Genomic DNA, 19,192 nt, shown 5'->3' with positions numbered 1-19,192 from the left:
TATATATGAGGGAATTTTATTGCGTCTATGTAGATCTATATTCTGAGTGAGAAAGAGAGAGGAGATTGAGAGCGAAGAGGGTGTTACAGTGGATCTGTTGTAGGTTGTATCTCTTCAGTTTGTTGGATAATATAATAAAAGAGAGACTGGCTGTTTCTCCGTGGATGTAGCCCAAACTGGGTGAACCATGTATATCTGTGTCTCTCTTGTTTTATGCGTTTTCTATGTTTATATTTCTGCAATATTTTGTGTTCCATTGCTCTGTAATATATAATTTTCTAACAAGAGGGGGATCTTGTTTTACTCTATGATAAAAGAAACGACCTCTTGGGGACAGGAACACTTCAACCCTTATGGCTCGGTCCATATGTTGTCACGAAGGCCCTCCCAATAGGGGCATATGAAATTCAGGACTGGGAAGGCATCCCCATCGTTGAGCCCCGAAATTGGATATATATGAAACGTATTATGACTAGTACCGCACTAGGCATGTGCTTTGTAATATTATGTATTTATAAGTTTTACTTATTTTTTGTGTGACTGGATGTTTTTGGTATTTTTTGAAGTAGTTGTCTCATACATATTTCTCGTTGTGCAGATGTCTTCATTACCCTTAGCATACGTAGGATACACGGATGGTGTCAGTCGTCACACACGGCACATTGCATCAGCTGCTTGGGTCATTTACACACCTGAGTTGGAACTACTTTGTTCCAGGGGAGTCTTTCTTGGTACTGCCACCAACAATATTGCTGAGTATATGTCTGTAATTTCACTTCTCATTGAAGTATCATCTCAGGACATCTCCAATCTGGTGGTCAGGTTAGACTCTCAGCTTTTCATTATGCAATTGACAAATCATTATCACATTCGTAATCCAATCTTGTTACGTCATTATTTAAGGGTACGAATCTTGGAACGTCAATTTGAATTTATTACATATGAACACATTCTTTGAGAATTTAATACAATTGATGACTCATTGGAAAACTATGTGTTAGATTGGCATTTATCTCATTTATTATAGATACATGTATGAAAGTAAATATTTACATAGTTAAAAATTTACAAAAAACACTTAAAAAACATTTACATCATAAAATACAAATATATATATATATATTGAATCCAGTCTTTTACATCAGAAAATTTCCCAAAACTTGGGTGTTTTTAAGTACAAAATGGCTACTAAGCCTAGCTATACACACGCGTTGTCTATACCATGCACCTGCTAACAGAGCCTACTGCTCATGGAAAGGAAATACAGCTCTAGCTATCCTCCGAAGAGGAACCAGAAACCGCTCAGGCACACCAACCGTGTGTCGCTGCATGTGAGCAGGAATCTCCCTCATAGGAAGGGGGGAACACCCATACTCAGTCCTTTGAGGTTCCTCAGAACCTCGCGAAGACTCTGAGCATCACCCCCACCTTTGGGTAGTTGGCCACCTCGCCTCACTTGGTGAGGCTCGCCTACAGGTTGCACCGGTGCCACATCTGTGTCAAGCAAAAAGCTTCATGTCAGTACTTGTTCACCCATAAAATCAACAAAAACATAACATAAACATTCAAAAGCTTAAAAATACTTTAAGTACTCTCAAATAAACCTTCTTACCTTGAGGCCCCTAGTTTGTACCAGGTGGCAAGATCAAGTCAGGATCACCTGTGAAGTCCATGCCCTCATAGGCATAATCATCTATCATCACGATCTAACCACTGAGCCATTCGAAGAAATCCTCTTCGAAAAAATGTTGGATGGGTCCCCCTCTAGTGTGAGGATCGAGAGATGCCCATCGCCTCTGCCTAGGCTCTCTCGGATCAAGTGGACCTAAACTCATCCGTGGTCACATAACTGGCACCCTCTCAAGTATAAAGGATACAATGAGAGTACCGTACCCAAAACTCTGTTGGGTCTGGGTCTTACATGCAGTCAACTCCGCCTTCAGCTGACGAAGCACCGCCTCACACCAATTGAAGATCTACGGTTGAACACAATCAATGGCAAGCAATAGTTGGGCCTTTTTTGCAACATGGGGACTTTTAGACCCCACCAAGCACACAATCATCCATAATATAGCCCTCATAGACCTGGATCTAATCCGCTCTATAGGGACCCTGTTGCTCACAAGTCCGCTCTCAGGAATACAATAAGCTCAGACCAACTCTAAAGTGGATCGGGGATCGGTCCTACCACTGATCAAGTTTGCTCATGCTCCTCTGCATGACAAACCTGTCATAAAATAGATGTCATCTCGGTCAATTGCAAGCTCATGGTCCTCGATCCTAAACACCCCTTGGTGTTCATCCCAATGCTGAATGATCCAGCTCAAAATTTCCTCCTGACCTTTCATCAAGTCCAGTTGTGCATATTTCATCAAACCATATCGAAGCAATGCAAGTATACAAGTTGGATCATTTCACATAAGTAATTCCTGTCGATCATGGGCCCATTCTCTCCATAAATTAGTCATGACTGATCAAAACTTGCACAAATCAACCCAAAAATTAGTGCAAATGGGGCAAAAAAGCTTGGGAAATCACTTGCTGGGGTTTAGAGTGTGCCCTCATGCACTAACACCCCCCTTTGTGGAAATCAATGAGGACTAACGCCCTCCTCCGGGTCGTAAAGTGCGTTTAACGCTCCCTATATACCTAGAAGGGGGCGTTAGTCACAGTTAATGAACTAGGGCCTCCAAAATCTCTAAAATCCACCCCCAATGCAGCTAAAAAAGGTTAAATAATGTAGGATAAAGGTTTTGGCATCTACCTGGGATAGACGGCAAGTCGAATGGTCGCCTAGATTGCCCGCAATCGTCCGTGGAAGATCTACTCCTCTTTAGCTCCAAAACATTCTCACAACACTAAAATGATGCAAATGGTGAAAGTGGGGGTGCAAAAACCCCCTTATAGTCACTTTGGAGGAATGAATTATCTTAATTGAAGTCATTAAAGTAGAATTAGTTCATTTCCTATGATATTTATCAGGCGCCATGTCCACATATTGTCAAAAATTACTCATGTTTTGATGAAAGGATTTTCAGGGCTAAATTACAAAAATGACTGTGTTCGATTCTCAATGAGCGTTTTCTTTTATGAGATTTTTTCTCGCTATTAAACTGAAAAATCCCCAAGTTTTCGCCGTCGGGCTCGTTAAACTCCTACGACGATGGTATGAATGCTTTCTTTTTGGGGACTCTTTCTTGCTCTTAAATTGAAAAATCCTCGAGTTTTTCCCTTCTTCGGGCTCATTAAATCTACGAAGAAGGAATGAGCAGTTCTTTTACCTCTTTTTCCTCGCTCATTAAACTGAAAAAGATACCTCGAGTTTTCTTCATTTGACTCATTAAAATTTAATGAAGATCTATTGATTTTATTGTTGCGTGACTCGTTAAAAATTCACGACGAAATATCGAGTTTAGTCCGTCTCCTTGTACTCGTAACAAAATGAGGCAAACATCTATTGAGCGTAAGTTTATCTCTTTATCCGGACTTAGTAGATTAACTTATGGAAAAGGAACCTTTTAGGGTATACTATTAAACCTTTGTCACACTCAGCCAAAAACTATGACAAAGGGACCACCCTGCAGTCGTTCTTTACGATATTTCAGACTCTCGAAATATGAAAGGACCACCGAGTTGTCCCGTCAGGACTTGTTAAATTAAAAAAATGAGGAATGGAGTCGCTCTTTACGATCTTTTTAGACTCTTGAAACATGAAAATACTAATGATTTTCCCTGTATAGACTCATTAAACTAATCAGATACGGAATAGAGTCGCTCTTTACGATCTTTTCAGAATCTTAAAATATGAAAAGACCAATGAGTTTACCTGTCTGGACTCACTAAATTAATCAGATGGGGAAAGTGGACAATACAATTGCTTTGTGTCAGTATTTTGAAAAGCGTTTTTTGGCAGCAGTCGCTCCCTTGAACATGGCACTCCCTCAACAAAACCTTCCTTGTGACGACCTCTCAATATGAACCTTAACATCCTATGAGTTTAACCTATATACCCTAATGTTTTTGCATCCACGTATCCTAACACTCTTTGGTGTTCACGAGTCTAGTGCTGCATGGTTAAAACCATTGTGTCATGCCTTCTATTGTTCAAGGGAAAACCTTTATCTTTTGTTTCCTCCATCAAACCATCAAACATATTCTTCCATCATGCGCTCTGTCATTTTGACTTAACGCTTAAAAGATTCTTCGAGAAAACAATCATTCTTGTCCCGATTCATGTCAAATGATGCAAGACACATTATTGCCTACCTTTCGATAGGTTCCTTCCTATCGACTTCAACACCCTATCTAGGAAGAAGACCCAAAAACACTTCAGTGCTTTGGAACTTGCAAACATCAGTCGCAAGTTACCTTGTGTTTGGTCAGGGGTTTTCATTATTGGCTTCTGGTTAAATGATTCTACGAGTGTTTGACGACAAAAACATTATTCACACTCGATAGATTGTATTGTGCATCTTGGAGACCATCACCATTATCAATGGCCATCCTCATGTCTTTTAACAGTCTCCATTATTGACTGGTAATCAAACGATTTCGTACATGTTCGACCTCAACGCCTTTATTCACATGTATCGAACTATGCTGTTACGGTGAAGCGGAAATCAAGACCTTGGGTAGAGGCTTACATTAATCAGCCTTGTTTCCTCTCCCAAGTTGTGTTTATTGTTTTTTTGGAGACATCTCATTAGAATGATCTTATTATGACACAGGTTCCGCATTGTGCTTATCGGCAGCCACGATCATCATATCTCTTTGTTGAGAAATCACTCTGACATAGCTACTGAGCGTGGGAATGCCCAACTCAGGACATGATTTTAGATTTTTTATATATGTGTTGTATCAAGTTTCTCGTATTCTCGAAGCTCCGATCCTCTCTCTCTTTTTTCCAAAAGAAAACAATAATTATATATAAAGTATTTTGGCCATCGTCTCTGCCTTTGATCTCACACTTTAGGGAGCATAGTTTCTGAGGGTCCTAGTGCTAATGTTGAAGGTCTGTATGGTGTGTTTCCATTAGTTCCACTCCCTTAATGTGACTTAGGAGGTCGAATCATATCATAGTGGCCTCTCATTGCATGTTTACCCCGGTTGGCCAGTTACTTGGGTAGATGTGGGAAGAGGTTGTTACAGGGGACATCAAAGTCATCCACATATAAATTTATTAAAAATTTAATATATAAAAATAAAAAATAAAATCCCAACAATATGTCAATAGCTAAATTAATAAATAGTAAATCTTAATAATAATGGTACATCTAAATATGATCATTAGTATTAGACTATTATGAATCATAATTATCATTTAACATTTCTGCAATCAATGTAAAATTGTAAATCTAAAAGTAAATTACTAAATTGAATCCATCATTTGACACTACCCAATGTTCCATCTAAATTCATCATTTGGCAATGAGCATTAATATTATGCAAGGTACATCTAAATTAAATTAATCATTTGACAATTGAAATTACATAATGCACTACCCAATGTTCCATCTAAATTCATCATTTGGCAATGAGCATTAATATTATGCAAGGTACATCTAAATTAAATTAATCATTTGACAATTGAAATTACATAACGCACATCGAAAGTAAATTCATCATATGACAATGACATTATGTTAGTCTAAAATAGCCAAAGAAAACTAAACTAAAGGTAAACATAGAAAGCAATGAAATACTAGTAATTTCATAATATGACAATCACATTATGTTAGTCTAAAATAGCCATAGAAAACTAAACTAAAAGTAAACATAGAAAGCAATGAAATACTAGGGAATTACTAAAAAAATCACTAAATAATAAATCACAACTTAATCGAGTGGCTCCAAGTCACAAAATGAGAATCAAGGCTCCAAATGTCTCACGCCCACAATAGATGGTAAATTTGAATCACAATAAATTGCAAATGGAAAATATTAGGAAAATTGGGACGATTGGGATGACAAGGTAGGTTGAGTAGAAGGAAAATGTCGGATTGGGACGACAAGGTAGGTTTAGCAGAAGGAAAATGTAAGAGAATAACGTAAAATCATAAAATTAATGAAAAATGTGAATGATTATGTTTTAGAATTTTAATTTATCCTTTAGTTTTTATTTTCATTTTTTAATTATATTAAAATTTATAATCTTTTACGTTATTAATTATTATTAATAAAAAAAAATGTAAAAAGACGAGAAAATATTTTCCATCATGAAAAAAATGTCCCCTGAAATTTCCCTGAATTTTTTTCAAAAAGTTGCACTTCCCGTCCCAAAAATGTCCCCTGAAATTTCCCTGAATTTTTTTTTAAAAGTTGCACTTCCCGTCCCAAAAGTGTCCCCTGAAATTTCCCTGAATTTTTTTAAAAAAAGTTGCACTTCCCGTCCCAAAAGCGTGGAGCGCTAGGAATCCCTAGCCCACCCCTGATTAATAGTAATGTTAAAATTTAAACAAAACATTACCATTAAAGAATATCCGCAAGCTTTGGGAGCTTGCGGAGCAGGGTTGGAATTAAAAAAAAAAAAAACAGCCCGTCAAATTTGAAGTTTTTCAGAGTTTCTAACCGAACAAATTTTTTACAGTTTTGTAATTTTTTAACCTGGCTAAGCCTATTTGCCAGAGCCATGACGGCCAATTTACTCGTCAAATTCCAACCCTGTTGGGGAGCACTTAGGGAGCCTCCCATGGGCCTGACAGGAGCAAAGATCGGGCCATGGGAGAGCAATTTAGGGCATGCAGATGGGAGAACAATTTTTCACATGCATATGGGGAGCTAAATTTGGAAGAACTGTGCAAATTGAGCCCGAAACATAGTTCCAATTTTTTTGGAAGCGTGGTTTCAGGGATGCTTCGGCCACAGTTCTGAGGTCCAATGCCGAGGTGGGGGACAGTTTCGTACAACACTGGTGCAAATATTGTTCTTGAACCAAGATATCAATATCCTTGATATTTTCTCTTATTTTAGCAGGCAATAATGTTCTTGAACCAAGATATCCTTGATATTTTCTCTTATTTTAGCAGGCGATATCAGTTAAATGTGGGAAGCATCAGGGAACACCTAGGGAGCGTCAAGGAAGCATTTCGGAAGCACAGGTTGACACATGGGTGAACAATTCGGCACGTGGGGGCGGCTATGAATTTGTAACTATGAAAATTGAGCCCAAAGCGTAGTTCCGTTTTTTGAAAGCGCAGTTCCAGGGGCACTTCGGCCACAGTTCCGCACAGTGCGGAGTTCCGAGGTCCAATGCAGGGGTGCGGGACACTTCCTACAATACTAGTGCAGCTATTGTTCTTGAACCAAGATATCCTTGATACTTTCTCTTATTTTAGCAGGTGATATCGGGAAATGTGGTTTATCAAAGTTATCTGTGATGCGAGCTTGAGTTCTTCAAGGTTTGAAGCTTTTTATAAGTTCCGTTGTTCCGGTTGGAAATTGACAATTAATTAATGTAAATTTGGATAAAATTGTATTAGTTATTAATAAGGTAGTTTTATACTGAAATAACAATTATTTCATATAAAACTGATGAATCCCCGAACTATTGTAATCGAGAATCATTAAAATCCCTTGCGCTTGCGCGGTGGATGTTTCCTTAACACCCTTTTCAGATTTTACCCATAAATCTTGAGTTTCTACTTGTGTGGTTGTATTCAGTTTCATTTCTTTTTTGTTTAGTAACCTCATGTAACTGCAGTTCCGTGGAATGTAACTCAAGCGTTGTTCTCTTTGCACTATCACTGCCAATTGATGTGCCCGGAACCTCTTTCTCTTCTGGCAGAGCAGCCTGATGTATTGAGGACTTATTTGATCGTCACAGATCATAGATGCCCAAAGCTACAAAACTCATGGTAATTTGATAAAACCCTCATGAAAGCTGATCTTGGCATTTGATCAGGGCAGATAAAGAGTTTCTACTTGTGTGGTTGTATTCAGTTTCATTTCTTTTTTGTTTAGTAACCTCATGTAACTGCAGTTCCGTGGAATGTAACTCAAGCGTTGTTCTCTTTGCACTATCACTGCCAATTGATGTGCCCGGAACCTCTTTCTCTTCTGGCAGAGCAGCCTGATGTATTGAGGACTTATTTGATCGTCACAGATCATAGATGCCCAAAGCTACAAAACTCATGGTAATTTGATAAAACCCTCATGAAAGCTGATCTTGGCATTTGATCAGGGCAGATAAAGAAGTTGGGGGAAATTGTAAGGCACTAAAATGAGTTTCCTTTTGAACCCAAAAAAATCTAAGACGAAACAGACTGTTGCTAAATTCATATTTGGCTGTATATATTATTCCATTTAAGCAATCAATATATCATATAGATTACCTCAAATATTTGTAATGCTTTAAAAAAAAATCAAATTTAAAAACAATTGCCTTCAAATACATCGAATACATGTGTTTCAAGTGCACACTGCATTGCTGGAAAACATGCAACCAAAGAACTGGATTACATTAGCATTAAATTAATATAAAAAATTCCAGAGCTTTTAAAGTTGTTCGATGTATCATCATTACAATAGCAATTCCAGGCAACTAACAAGAGTTTTGAGAAATAATTTGAATCAGGCAACTAAAAACCATGATAATGCACCAAAGAAACGGTTTAAGTGCCCTATCACTAACTATGCTATATGAATTGTTGTGAGGCAAACCAATAGTTTAAATTACTATGAACTGAACACTGGCAAATATAAACCAAGCTAAATGGGCACGGAATCAGAAATAACTATTGAAGCAAGGCAGAAGGAACAATAGTGCTGTGTAAATCAGGACTTGAGTTTCTTTGCAATGCCAGCAAGATATTTTCCCTGATGAAAAGCTTGCTCCAATTCTAGCTTGCTTGGCTGACGTGAACCATCACCAGCATAAGTTCCAGAACCATATGGACTGCCGCCTTTCACTTCTCCCATCTCAAACATTCCAGCTCCAAAGGTGTATCCCACTGGTACAAAGAGCAAGCCATGGTGAACCAGCTGTGTTATAGCTGTCAATCTGCATGTTACTAAAGTTGTTAATATCACATTGGAACCAAGGACTTCAACAAATTCAGAAATTTCAAGTGTTACATTTTGTAAAAAAATGTTTCCTTTTTGCTATTAATAAATTATTTATGTACAAACAGGGCATTCATTAAGAAAGAAAGGTCAGAAGGGTGACACCACAAGCACAAGCAATTTAAAGTGATTTTTGAGTTGAATACCCGATGAAGAATACAGGATTTCATGAAATTATCCACTACAATTATATCCCTATGTACTGCCCAATTGCTTTCTTCTCCAAAAACAGATCACTGACCCTATTGCAGAATACTACTAAAGCTGAACCTAAATTGGCCAGGATGGGAATAAGATACTTACGAATGTTAGACTTGCAATAGCAAAGATGTAAAATAAGCTGCTTCAAATATCCCAAAGAAAAAGTTGCAAACAGTGTCTAAGACATTAATAAACCAAAAGTTCATGGATGTATCTAAGAAGAGCAGAGTGCATGTTTTATACTTGAATCAGAGTTAACTACATGCTACACAGGTTTTACAAACAGTGCAACTTAAAAATAAGCTACTATTACAGAGTACTGTTGGATATACAGGATATTTGGTACTTCACAACAGCCCACTTGCATGGGCAACCCATGAGGGGTGATATGTGTTTCTGGTTGATTTGAACCTTTGCATAACAGTCGAACCAAAACCCCAATGGCCTGCCTATTTACTTTTAACAGCATAAACTTGTTTGTTTATTTCCTTTTCCATTGTGTGGCTACATACACTTCAGATTTTGATTTATAGGAAGTTACAGATACTTAAGCCCTGAACGAAGGTCTTTCTCTGTAATCTTCATTGTCTAAAATTAAGACATCGATATATTTCATATTCCCTTGGGTTTAACAAAGTAGATTACAGTGTGTGTGTGAATGCATACCTTGCATGCATTCTAAGGTTGTAATGTTTCCTAATTTTCTCACCATAAAGTTTTAATAGATTTCAATTTCCAGTAATGAATTCTACCCACAGGTTTATAATATGCAGATATGTATCTTATGTAAGCATTCACAATAACTGAATACTGATTACCCAGCAATAGATCCTTTCTGCTGCTGCACTAAATAAAAGCTTATACAAATTGACAAATATACAAGAATGTGAATTCATCTCAGTGATAAAGCATAGAACGAAACTCACGCAGTCGTCTCCTGTCCACCACCCTGAGATCCTGTGCTGTAGAAAAGTCCGGCTGGCTTCCCTGCTAATTGTTGAGTTCGCCATAGCCCACCTGTCGCATCCACGAAAGCTTTAAACTGAGCTGCCATCATTCCGAATCTCGTGGGAAATCCAAACAAAAGGCCATCTGCATCTGCGAGTTGCTGAGGCTCGATGGTTGGCACTTTACTCTTGGGCGGTGCATACAATTTTGTGAGTACCTCCTCTGGGAGTGTTTCTGGAATCTGAAAAGACAAATTCTTTTGTTAGTAAATTAGAGATGAAAGACTGTGTACGCTGCATAGTCATTTATTTAGAGAGGAAAGACTGCATACGAATTTATCGAGAACAGGAAGAATGAAGAACCTTAAGCATTGAAATACCATGAAACACCAAGGAAACATGTCAGATGAAAGTATCACCCAGTGTAAAGGACTAAATTCTATCTATCAAAGGGATAACTTTAAAAGCCTCGGAAATATCACTGCCACCCTTGAATAAAGTGGGATCTCTTTTTAACTCGTACATAATTACTTCGATGGTGAGTCTCTTCAATTGTACTATTCCTCTTGAGTCTTGATTAACGGGACTTCGTAAATACAAATCTTATATCACCATTGGCTTGGATAGCTAGGCATATGATTTTCTAAATCACGGCGTGTCGAGTGTGGAGGAGCGACCGAAGCTCAACGAACCAGGCCTGTCGAAGCTCTGGCGTCCATGGCCTTGACCAATCGCTGATAAGCAGGTATAATCGAAGGACCAATGCATGCTTGTTGCTCCCTTTAGCCTTTTACGCGCCGCTAGTCATCCATGCATACCTACCCTCCGTCGTGCTGATACCTACTGTTTGTTGTCTAAAACCTCTCATGTTTGTATCTTAGTCCAGTTTGCCTTTTACCCGTTTCAAAGGAAAGGGAGTTTACTTCTCTTTGGATGGTCTCACCCAGTTTTTCGATTGTTCCTGTCATGGATTCCATTTCTCTGGTTATTTTCCACCTGGTTTTCGTTTATGCTGGCGGACTTCATGCTCTCCCCTCGGCACGCGCCTGGTAAGAGGTCAGTATATTAATTTATCTCTTTAATCCTATACAGCTTCTTACGTTTCTGCGTTCTTCTATGTATCTGTTAAGGTATATAGCATGGCTTCTGAAATTTAGTGATGGTTTAGTCTGGGGATACTACGATGAATTATTTTTATAGTTCTGGTTCTTTACAAGTTAATTCTTGAATTAATCCCCTCCAACCTAGTTGAGTTTAGTGAAACTGGGTATGTTTTTTTTCCTTGTTTCTGGTCTGGTTCTCCAAAATGCTTTCGGCATTTATCCTCAAATTGAAGAAATCCATAGTATTTTACAAACCATGCTCTGACATTCGCTTTAGAATAGGAGCATGGTGGTGCATTGTTGAGATTTACTGTTGCTGCTTAGTTTGCCAAGAATCCTCTTCCAGTTAGATGCTCTTTATCTCATTCTCTGAGCGACCTGAAGCACATTCGAACCAGTGCCAGTAATGGCTTCCTCCATTGGATGACCGGATTGCGGGATCGGAAAATTTTCTCCAGGACCGGAAATCCCGTAATCTATCTCCGGAATGGAAATTCAAATTTCATTGAGATCTGGATTGTGTCCTTTATATGACGTGTTTTGTACATAAGTGTACAGTCAATCTAGGAACATCCCTCTTTAGTCAAATTGCCGGTGCGCTATCGTCACCCCTAGTTATGGTCCCTGGCTAAAAGTTGGTTTATAAATCTGCGCCCGCCTTGATTTTTGGAGCCATCCTTCCGGAGTCTTCTTAGCGCTAGTCCCAAAGTCTGATCTGATCCATCCTCACTTAATTCCCCTCAACTGGCATCTATCTCATCCAGGTGTTATGCTCAGAAATGGATCAGAGGATGATTAATTTCTTGTACAACCCTGATCTGGAATCTAATTAGGACCCTGGGGGTTATTCTACCGAGGCGTGGTTTTTCTAGAGTCGAATGGACGTTGGGTCGGATGCATCGGCCACGGAGGCCATGGTCCAAGCCACTATTCTGGCTGAAAAGGCACGAGAGGCTTCCACGTTGTTTGCTGGGTGGCAAACCACCTTGGACGACATGATTGTCAAACATTCGTGGCATGATGCTGATTGGGAGAGGGATGGGCTCCACTCAATTCATCCATCTCGGAAAGCATTTAGCAAAGAGGAATCCCACCTGAAGGATAAGTTGCTGCATGATCATGCGAACCATTACAACAAAGCCAGGAACCCTGTCAAAACCTCCCCCCCGCCTTCTGCTATCAATCTGGATAGTTCTCATCTTTCTGAAAGAATTGAAAGCCTTTAGGATCTCGCCTTGGTGGGCAGATGGCATTTTCCAGAAATGGACGATGCCGCGATGAGAAAATGGCTTGAGGACCGGTGGAAACCTCTGATCGGTTATACCCCCATCATCTCTCTCCTCATGAAAGAGTGGTATTGCTTTCATTTCCTGAAGGCCTGTGACTTGGAAACTGTCTTGAAGGGTCCCTGGGTTTTTAGAAGAAGTTTTTTAGCTCTCTAAAGGTGGTATATTGGATTCGACCTGTTAAAAAGCACTCCATCAAATAATTTGATTTGGGTTAAACTCCCAAATCTCCCTCTGGAGATGTGGTCCATGGAATCCCTCGCTGTAATAGGAAACTCCATTGGTAGATTTGTTTATGTTGACCCATGGTGTCATGGAGAAAAAGACAAAAGGATAGCGTGGATTCTCATTGAAAAGGCATATAAGGGAGGTTTTCCAGATCATATCGAGATTGCTTGGGGGCACCAGAAAATTAAACAAAGGCTGGATTTTTGGGGCATCCCCTTCAGGTGCTCTGCATGCCACAAAATTGGTCATTTAATTAAAAATTGCAGGCGGCATGCGGCCCCAAAACCAAGGTTGTTTCATCGCAGATCCCGGATAGATTCTCCCATACCCTCTGAAAAGAAGATCTCTTTGCCTATAGCCAGCTTATCGACGACCGAACTTGTGGATGATCAGGCCCTTAAAAATCTGGAACCCACTCTGTCCCCGCAGTTGTTGTCTCAGGATTTTTCTATCGGGCCTGAATCCAGACCAGATTCCTCTGCAAAGGCTGCATGTTCCACTATTAATAAGGCTCCGTCTATCTTCTGCTCGCCCATTCCAGAACCAAGGGATGACAAAGTTGTTCCTTCTCCTGCGCCCATTCAGATTAAGGACTTCATCGTCGGCTCCCACCCCATAGTGATATCATCTTCATCCCCGACGCCGGACGAGAGTCATCTTCTTTCCTCAAAAGGCAAAGAGCCTTTGGTGGCGGCCACTCCGTTCAATTCCCCTGTGTCATCTCCAGTTAATATGTGTGACAGTGATTTAGATTTTTTACTTAGTAGAAAATCTCTCGAGTTGGAGCCTCTGACCATTCACAAACCGAATAACCCTGCTTCTTCGTTCATAAGTCCAAATTCTGCAAGGAATATTACAGTAAGAAAGAAACACAATGGAGGGAGCAGACATTTTAGGGGGAGGACAATTGTTTCAGAAAGCGGAGTAAGGAAATTATCCCTTGTCGATGTTCCCATATATGATATGACTGAATCACAGCGTCTTAGAGCAAGCATGGCTGGTGACTCGTCCAAATGACCTTTATTGTATCTATGAATATTAGGGGTTTAGGCACAAACCCAAAATTCTTGGTGCTAAAGGACATCTTTCAAAGCTTGGCCAAAAATTATTTTAATCCAAGAAACCATGCACAGCAGTCAGGTATCCATATCTTACTTTAGGAAAATGCTTCCTTCATGGTATATGGTTGCCTCAGAGGCAAGAGCCCTGTCAGGGGGGCTGGCAGTTTTATGGGATCCTGAATGGATCAGAGCCAAAGCCTACAAGTGTTTTGCTGGTATTCTTATCTCGGCATTTATCAGAGGTCAAAGATTCCAAATTAATATTTTGAACACCTATGCGCCTTATAAGAATAGAATCCCTTTCTGGGAAAAATTGTTTGCCTCAAAATTTTTTGATATTGAATCTTTGATGATTGCAGGCGATCTAAATGTAACTTTAAGCACTGACGAATGTTGGGTAACTGTAGAAAAAGAGACTCGCTTGCTGACTGTATTAAGTTGGAACTTTTGAATAGAAATCTTGTGGATATTGTTCCTTCGAAAATGATGCCTACTTGGGATAACGGAAGGTCAGGAGAGGCATATATTGCTAAAAGTATTGATCGGTTCATAATGCATGTTAGCATCATAGACAAAATGGGCATGCCTATCTCATCCATCGGGAACGCTTTTACATCAGATCAGAGGCCAATTTTCCTCAGCTAGCGGGAGAAGGGTTTCATAAAGGGTTATCCCTTCAAATTCAATAGAACATGGTTAGAGGACTCAGATTTCAATAAAATCATTTCAAATGCATGGAAGGATCTATCCGCAAGAGATTTGACCCCCCCATTTATGACGTTTAGAGACAAGATGTCTGTTTTGAGAAAGGTGGCAAAAGAGTGGCAATATGATAAAAGAAAAAGGGACAGACAGGCGCTTCAAGAAATACAAAAGGAGCTGGACAGGATATTAATGTCTATGGATGCAAATTTTTTTCCTCTTAGCATGAAATGCCGTATAAAAGATCTTGAAAAAAAAAACAAAATCTTTTGAAACAGGAGGAGGCCTCATGGAGGCTCAAAAGCAAGGCAATATGGCTGAAGGATGGTGACAGGAACACTAAGTTCTTTCATAAATTTGCAAATTCCAGGCGCGAAAAAAACACCATATGGAGAATTAGTGATGGTAAGGGTGGTTTTTTCGTCTCTCAACATGATATATCGAAAGAAGCTGTGAGGCATTTCAAAAACCAGTACAAAAGAAGGGAAGTCTGTGATTTTCAGGACATTCTATGGGGTATTGAACTGGCTCCACAAATGTTTGATGATGAGAAAAATGAGAGCCTATTTCAGCCAATCACAGAGGAGGAGCTCCTTGGAGTTTTGAAGGCTTTCAAAAGGGATAAATGTCCAGGCCCGGATGGCTGGACCATAGAATTTTTTACTCATTTTTTTGATATCATCAAGAAAGACTTGCTGAGGATGGTTGAAGCATCTCGAATCTCTGGAAATATTCATCAGATCACAACATCCACACAGATTGCTCTAATCCCAAAAAGGCAGAAGCGAAATCCTTCCAAGATTTCAGGCCGATCTCATTATGCAATATATCCTTCAAAATTATCACTAAAATTATTGCTGAAAGAATGAAAATGACTCTGGCCATTCTTTCCAAGGACCAACATGCTTTTTTAAAGGGGCGAAATATTTTGGATGCAGTTGCATTAACATAGGAAAGTCTTTTTTCAATGATATCAAGAAAATCAGATGCGGCCATTCTGAAAATTGACTTACAAAGAGCCTACGATTGTTTAGATTGGGGGTTCATTAGATGTTTACTGGCAAAGATCGGCCTAAAATCAAACTCCATCAACTGGATTATGTTATGTGTCAACAATGTACACTACGCGGTCATCATAAATGGAATGCCTTCTCCTTTCTTTCCAGCGGAAAGGGGTCTTCGTCAGGGGTGCCCCCTTTCTCCTCTTCTGTTTATATTGGCAATGAATTCTCTCAGCCTCCAGATAAACAAGGCAGTGTCCGAAAATAGGTGCAGGCCTGTCAAGATTTGCAGGGACATCTATATCTCTCACAACCTCTTTGTTGATGACGTGCTCATTTTTGCTATGCTTTGCAGGTTGTCCTGGATATGCCTCAACGATATTCTTAATAGATTCCAAAGAGCTACTGGGTTACAAATTAATAGAGCAAAATCTACCCTTTTCCACAATGATACCAACATGGAAATGGTGAATTGGATCGCTGAGCTGTTTGGAATAGAGTCGAGATCGCTCAAGGAGGGTTTGAAATATCTGGGATTTCAGCTGAAGGCCAAGGGCTATTCCAAAGCGGATTGGCAATGGGTGATAGAAAGATATTACAAAAAGATTTCGGCGTGGGAATACAAGACTCTTTCCTTGGCAGGTAGAATTATTTTAACTCAGGCGGTCTTAGCGCAATTAGCTGTTTACTGGGCTCATATTTTCTTCCTTCCAGCAAGTATCATACACAAAATGAACAGAGTTTCTGCAAATTTTATATGGGGCGGAAAATCTAAACAGAGGAAGTTCCATCTGTCCAAAATGGATAAGATCTCTCTACCAAAGAATCTTGGCGGTTGGGGCCTGTTAGACTTGCAGAATTTTGGTAAAGCGCTCCTATGCAAAACGCTGTGGAGGGGTATTTATGGTGAAGGGCCGTGGAGTATCACTATTAAAAAGAAATACATGAAAGGTAAAGATTTGGAATTCTGGTACAGGAAGGGATCAATTGGAGCCAAACAAGGATCTGCCATCTGGCTCAGTCTCCGCAAAGTTGAGCAATACTTCTTAAAGAATTTGAGATGGAGTCTGTATTTCAGCAGCAGAATTTTAATTGGAATTGACCCCATTAGGGGTGGGCGGGAATGCTTATCCATCCCTGAAAGCCTCTTATTCTTCTTTTACAGAAATGGCATTTTTACGTGGGACAAATTAATATCAGTTTGGCATGGCCCAATTCCCTTATGGAAAGAAGCCCATGATCTTCATCTGTCAGAACCTCTAGTTTCCGTATGGAATTCTGTGAAGGATGCTCTTCGTAGTTACGGTTTCCATCGCTTAGGGACTGCGGATCATCTTATTTGGATTGTGCCAAATGCAAAGCTTCCGGCTCGTGTTAAAGATATTTACTCTGATAGGATTAAATTAAAGGCATCTAGTTCCTGTTCTATATATCCTCTGGAAGTCGGGATGCCCTCTTAAAATGATTCTTTTCTCGTGGCTAGTCTTCCACAACAGAAATTTGACTTGGGAAAATTTGAGGAAAAGGAACTAGCACGGACCAAGTAGATGTCCTATGTGCGAATCAGCGGAGGAATCCAATTACCATATGTTCTTCCAATGCAATTCTTCTCTGCAAATCTGGTATGAATTGTCTCTGCTTTATGGTTTCCCTCATGTTGTTTTTGTTTCAATCCAGGCAGCTTTTGAATGGTGGTGCGCTCAAAGAGAATCATGGAGATCTCTCATTATCATTGTCCTATGGTGCGCATGGAAATGGAGGAACGACAAAACCTTCAAAGACTCAAAGGACCCCCTAAAGTCTATCTTGCATCATATTATCTCCATCTATGATTCAGTGCCATTAAAACAGCCCAAAATGAAAAAAGGTCGCATGAAAGAGAATGAAAGTCCTCTCAACAGAGTTCCTTGTGCTTTTTTTGATGGGGCCGAGCAACATAACAATTGTGGCTGCGGTGTCCACATTATTATGGACGAGAAGCTACAATACTTTATTTCATGGAACGATGGGAAAGGCACTAATAGTTTGGCTGAGGCGAGGGCTCTAGTAGGGCTGCTTGCTTTCTGTGTGTTTTTTGATATTCAGGATATTTCAATTTACGGCGACTCAAAAACAATGATTGACCATGTAAAGGGTGCCTGCCACATTCTTAGTCCTCATTTGACTGGGTGGATGGACAGGATTATGTTTTTTTTGGGGCGCATGAGAGATTGCTCCATTCACCACATCTTCCGTTCCCAAAACTTCCAAGCTGACTCTCTGTCAAAGAAGGGACTGATTTTAGATTCTGGCTCATGGTCCATGATGGTTACTGATGGAGAGTTCTCCTGCTTCATCCAGGACTTCTCTATTCCTGGGTTTTGAGTCTCTCTCTATTCCTGGGTTTTAAGTCTCTTTGGTTTTTAATAAGCATCTTTCTCTTCATCTTTTCTGCTTCTTTTAGTATATATCAAGTCTTCTGGCTGTCCTTATACACTCTCTTTTTTTAATATGTGTCTAGTCATCTGATGCTCTTTTATCTGAACATTTTTAGCTGTGATTATGGACTGATGATGTTTGGCTTCCGTGTCCTTTGGGAAGTCCTATTCCTACAGGTTTTTTGTCTCATATATTCTGGTCTGCTGGCTATTTTTGAGCCTTTTTGTATCATCTGATCTTTTATATTGACTCAATATAATACTATGATGCTTTTTTCTCTCTGAAAAAGAACTAATTTTCTAAATCACACAACAAAGCTCTGATCTATGGATATTGTTACCTAGGATTCAACTTTCCATCAGCAATGCTTACCATGTTGAGGATATGTTTGATAATCTTAGCTATCCATCGATAATGTAGTTAATTTATGTTCAAATACAGAAAGGGTGGGGAAAGAGTCTTAAAAGGTCACACAACATTGTGTTCATTACAAATATATCAATTTTGTAACTTTTATGCCAAGATCCTTAAAAAATAAAACAGAATAAGCAGTAGACTTATTTTTCGTTTTTAAAGTTGAACATGTTTAATTTGTCAAGATTTGTTCCAAGAACAAGAACAAGGCTAGAAAAAGTGCACTTGTCAATTGTTCATAAATAAACTAACTCTACCGCGATATCTGGTTGAGAATTTGCTTCTCTTCATTGGCATAAATTTATAATTTGCCGGGCGAATGAGCAAAATGCAAGAAGCTGGAAAGGAAGTGTAACAGTTTCACTTCTTGACTCTTAAATTACTGGGGTGGCTGTAGTCTCTGGGTATAAAGTGACCCCATGCTCGATACTACAATAAAGTTTATAGAAACAATGTATCTAATGTATATAATTGAGAAATTGAGATTTTAAAAGAGATACAGTTTGGAAAGAGTTGCAAAGTATATTAACCTGCCACAACGTGGCTTCTACTCCTTCCACAGAGGCGGCACCGTTTTTAATCTCCTCAGCAAGTTTCTCTACATGTCCATACATAGAATAGTACCTGCAAAAGTATCAGTTTACGTGAAGGATACATAAATCGACGCCACCATAAGATTCAAGAAGACAGTTATATATGCTGAATAGTTAAGTACTTCCAACAGGAATTATTGTCCTCAGGATATAATAATACCATTAGAACCTAATAAAA

At 39.3% G+C, this 19,192-nt stretch overlaps 1 protein-coding gene across 1 annotated transcript in view; it reads right to left on the bottom strand.

The window, feature by feature from the left end:
• Window positions 1–8,435: 8,435 nt before the first annotated feature.
• Window positions 8,436–19,192, bottom strand: part of LOC149232477 (putative NAD(P)H dehydrogenase (quinone) FQR1-like 1) — a 28,998-nt gene continuing 18,241 nt past the window's right edge. Inside the window, exons 2-4 of the mRNA XM_089376493.1 lie at window positions 18,952–19,045; window positions 10,188–10,450; window positions 8,436–8,998 (exon numbers count right to left, since the gene is read on the bottom strand). Of these exons, the coding sequence (XP_089232619.1) occupies window positions 8,773–8,998; window positions 10,188–10,450; window positions 18,952–19,045 (583 nt within the window). The 3' untranslated portion in view covers window positions 8,436–8,772. The remainder of the gene's footprint in view (window positions 8,999–10,187; window positions 10,451–18,951; window positions 19,046–19,192) is intronic.

The sequence above is a fragment of the Pinus tabuliformis genome, chromosome J (assembly GCF_031772625.1).
Source record: "Pinus tabuliformis cultivar Carrire ecotype Pingquan chromosome J, CPIR1, whole genome shotgun sequence".
Lineage (NCBI taxonomy): Eukaryota > Viridiplantae > Streptophyta > Pinopsida > Pinales > Pinaceae > Pinus > Pinus tabuliformis.
This window is presented reverse-complemented; position numbering and strand designations above follow the sequence as displayed.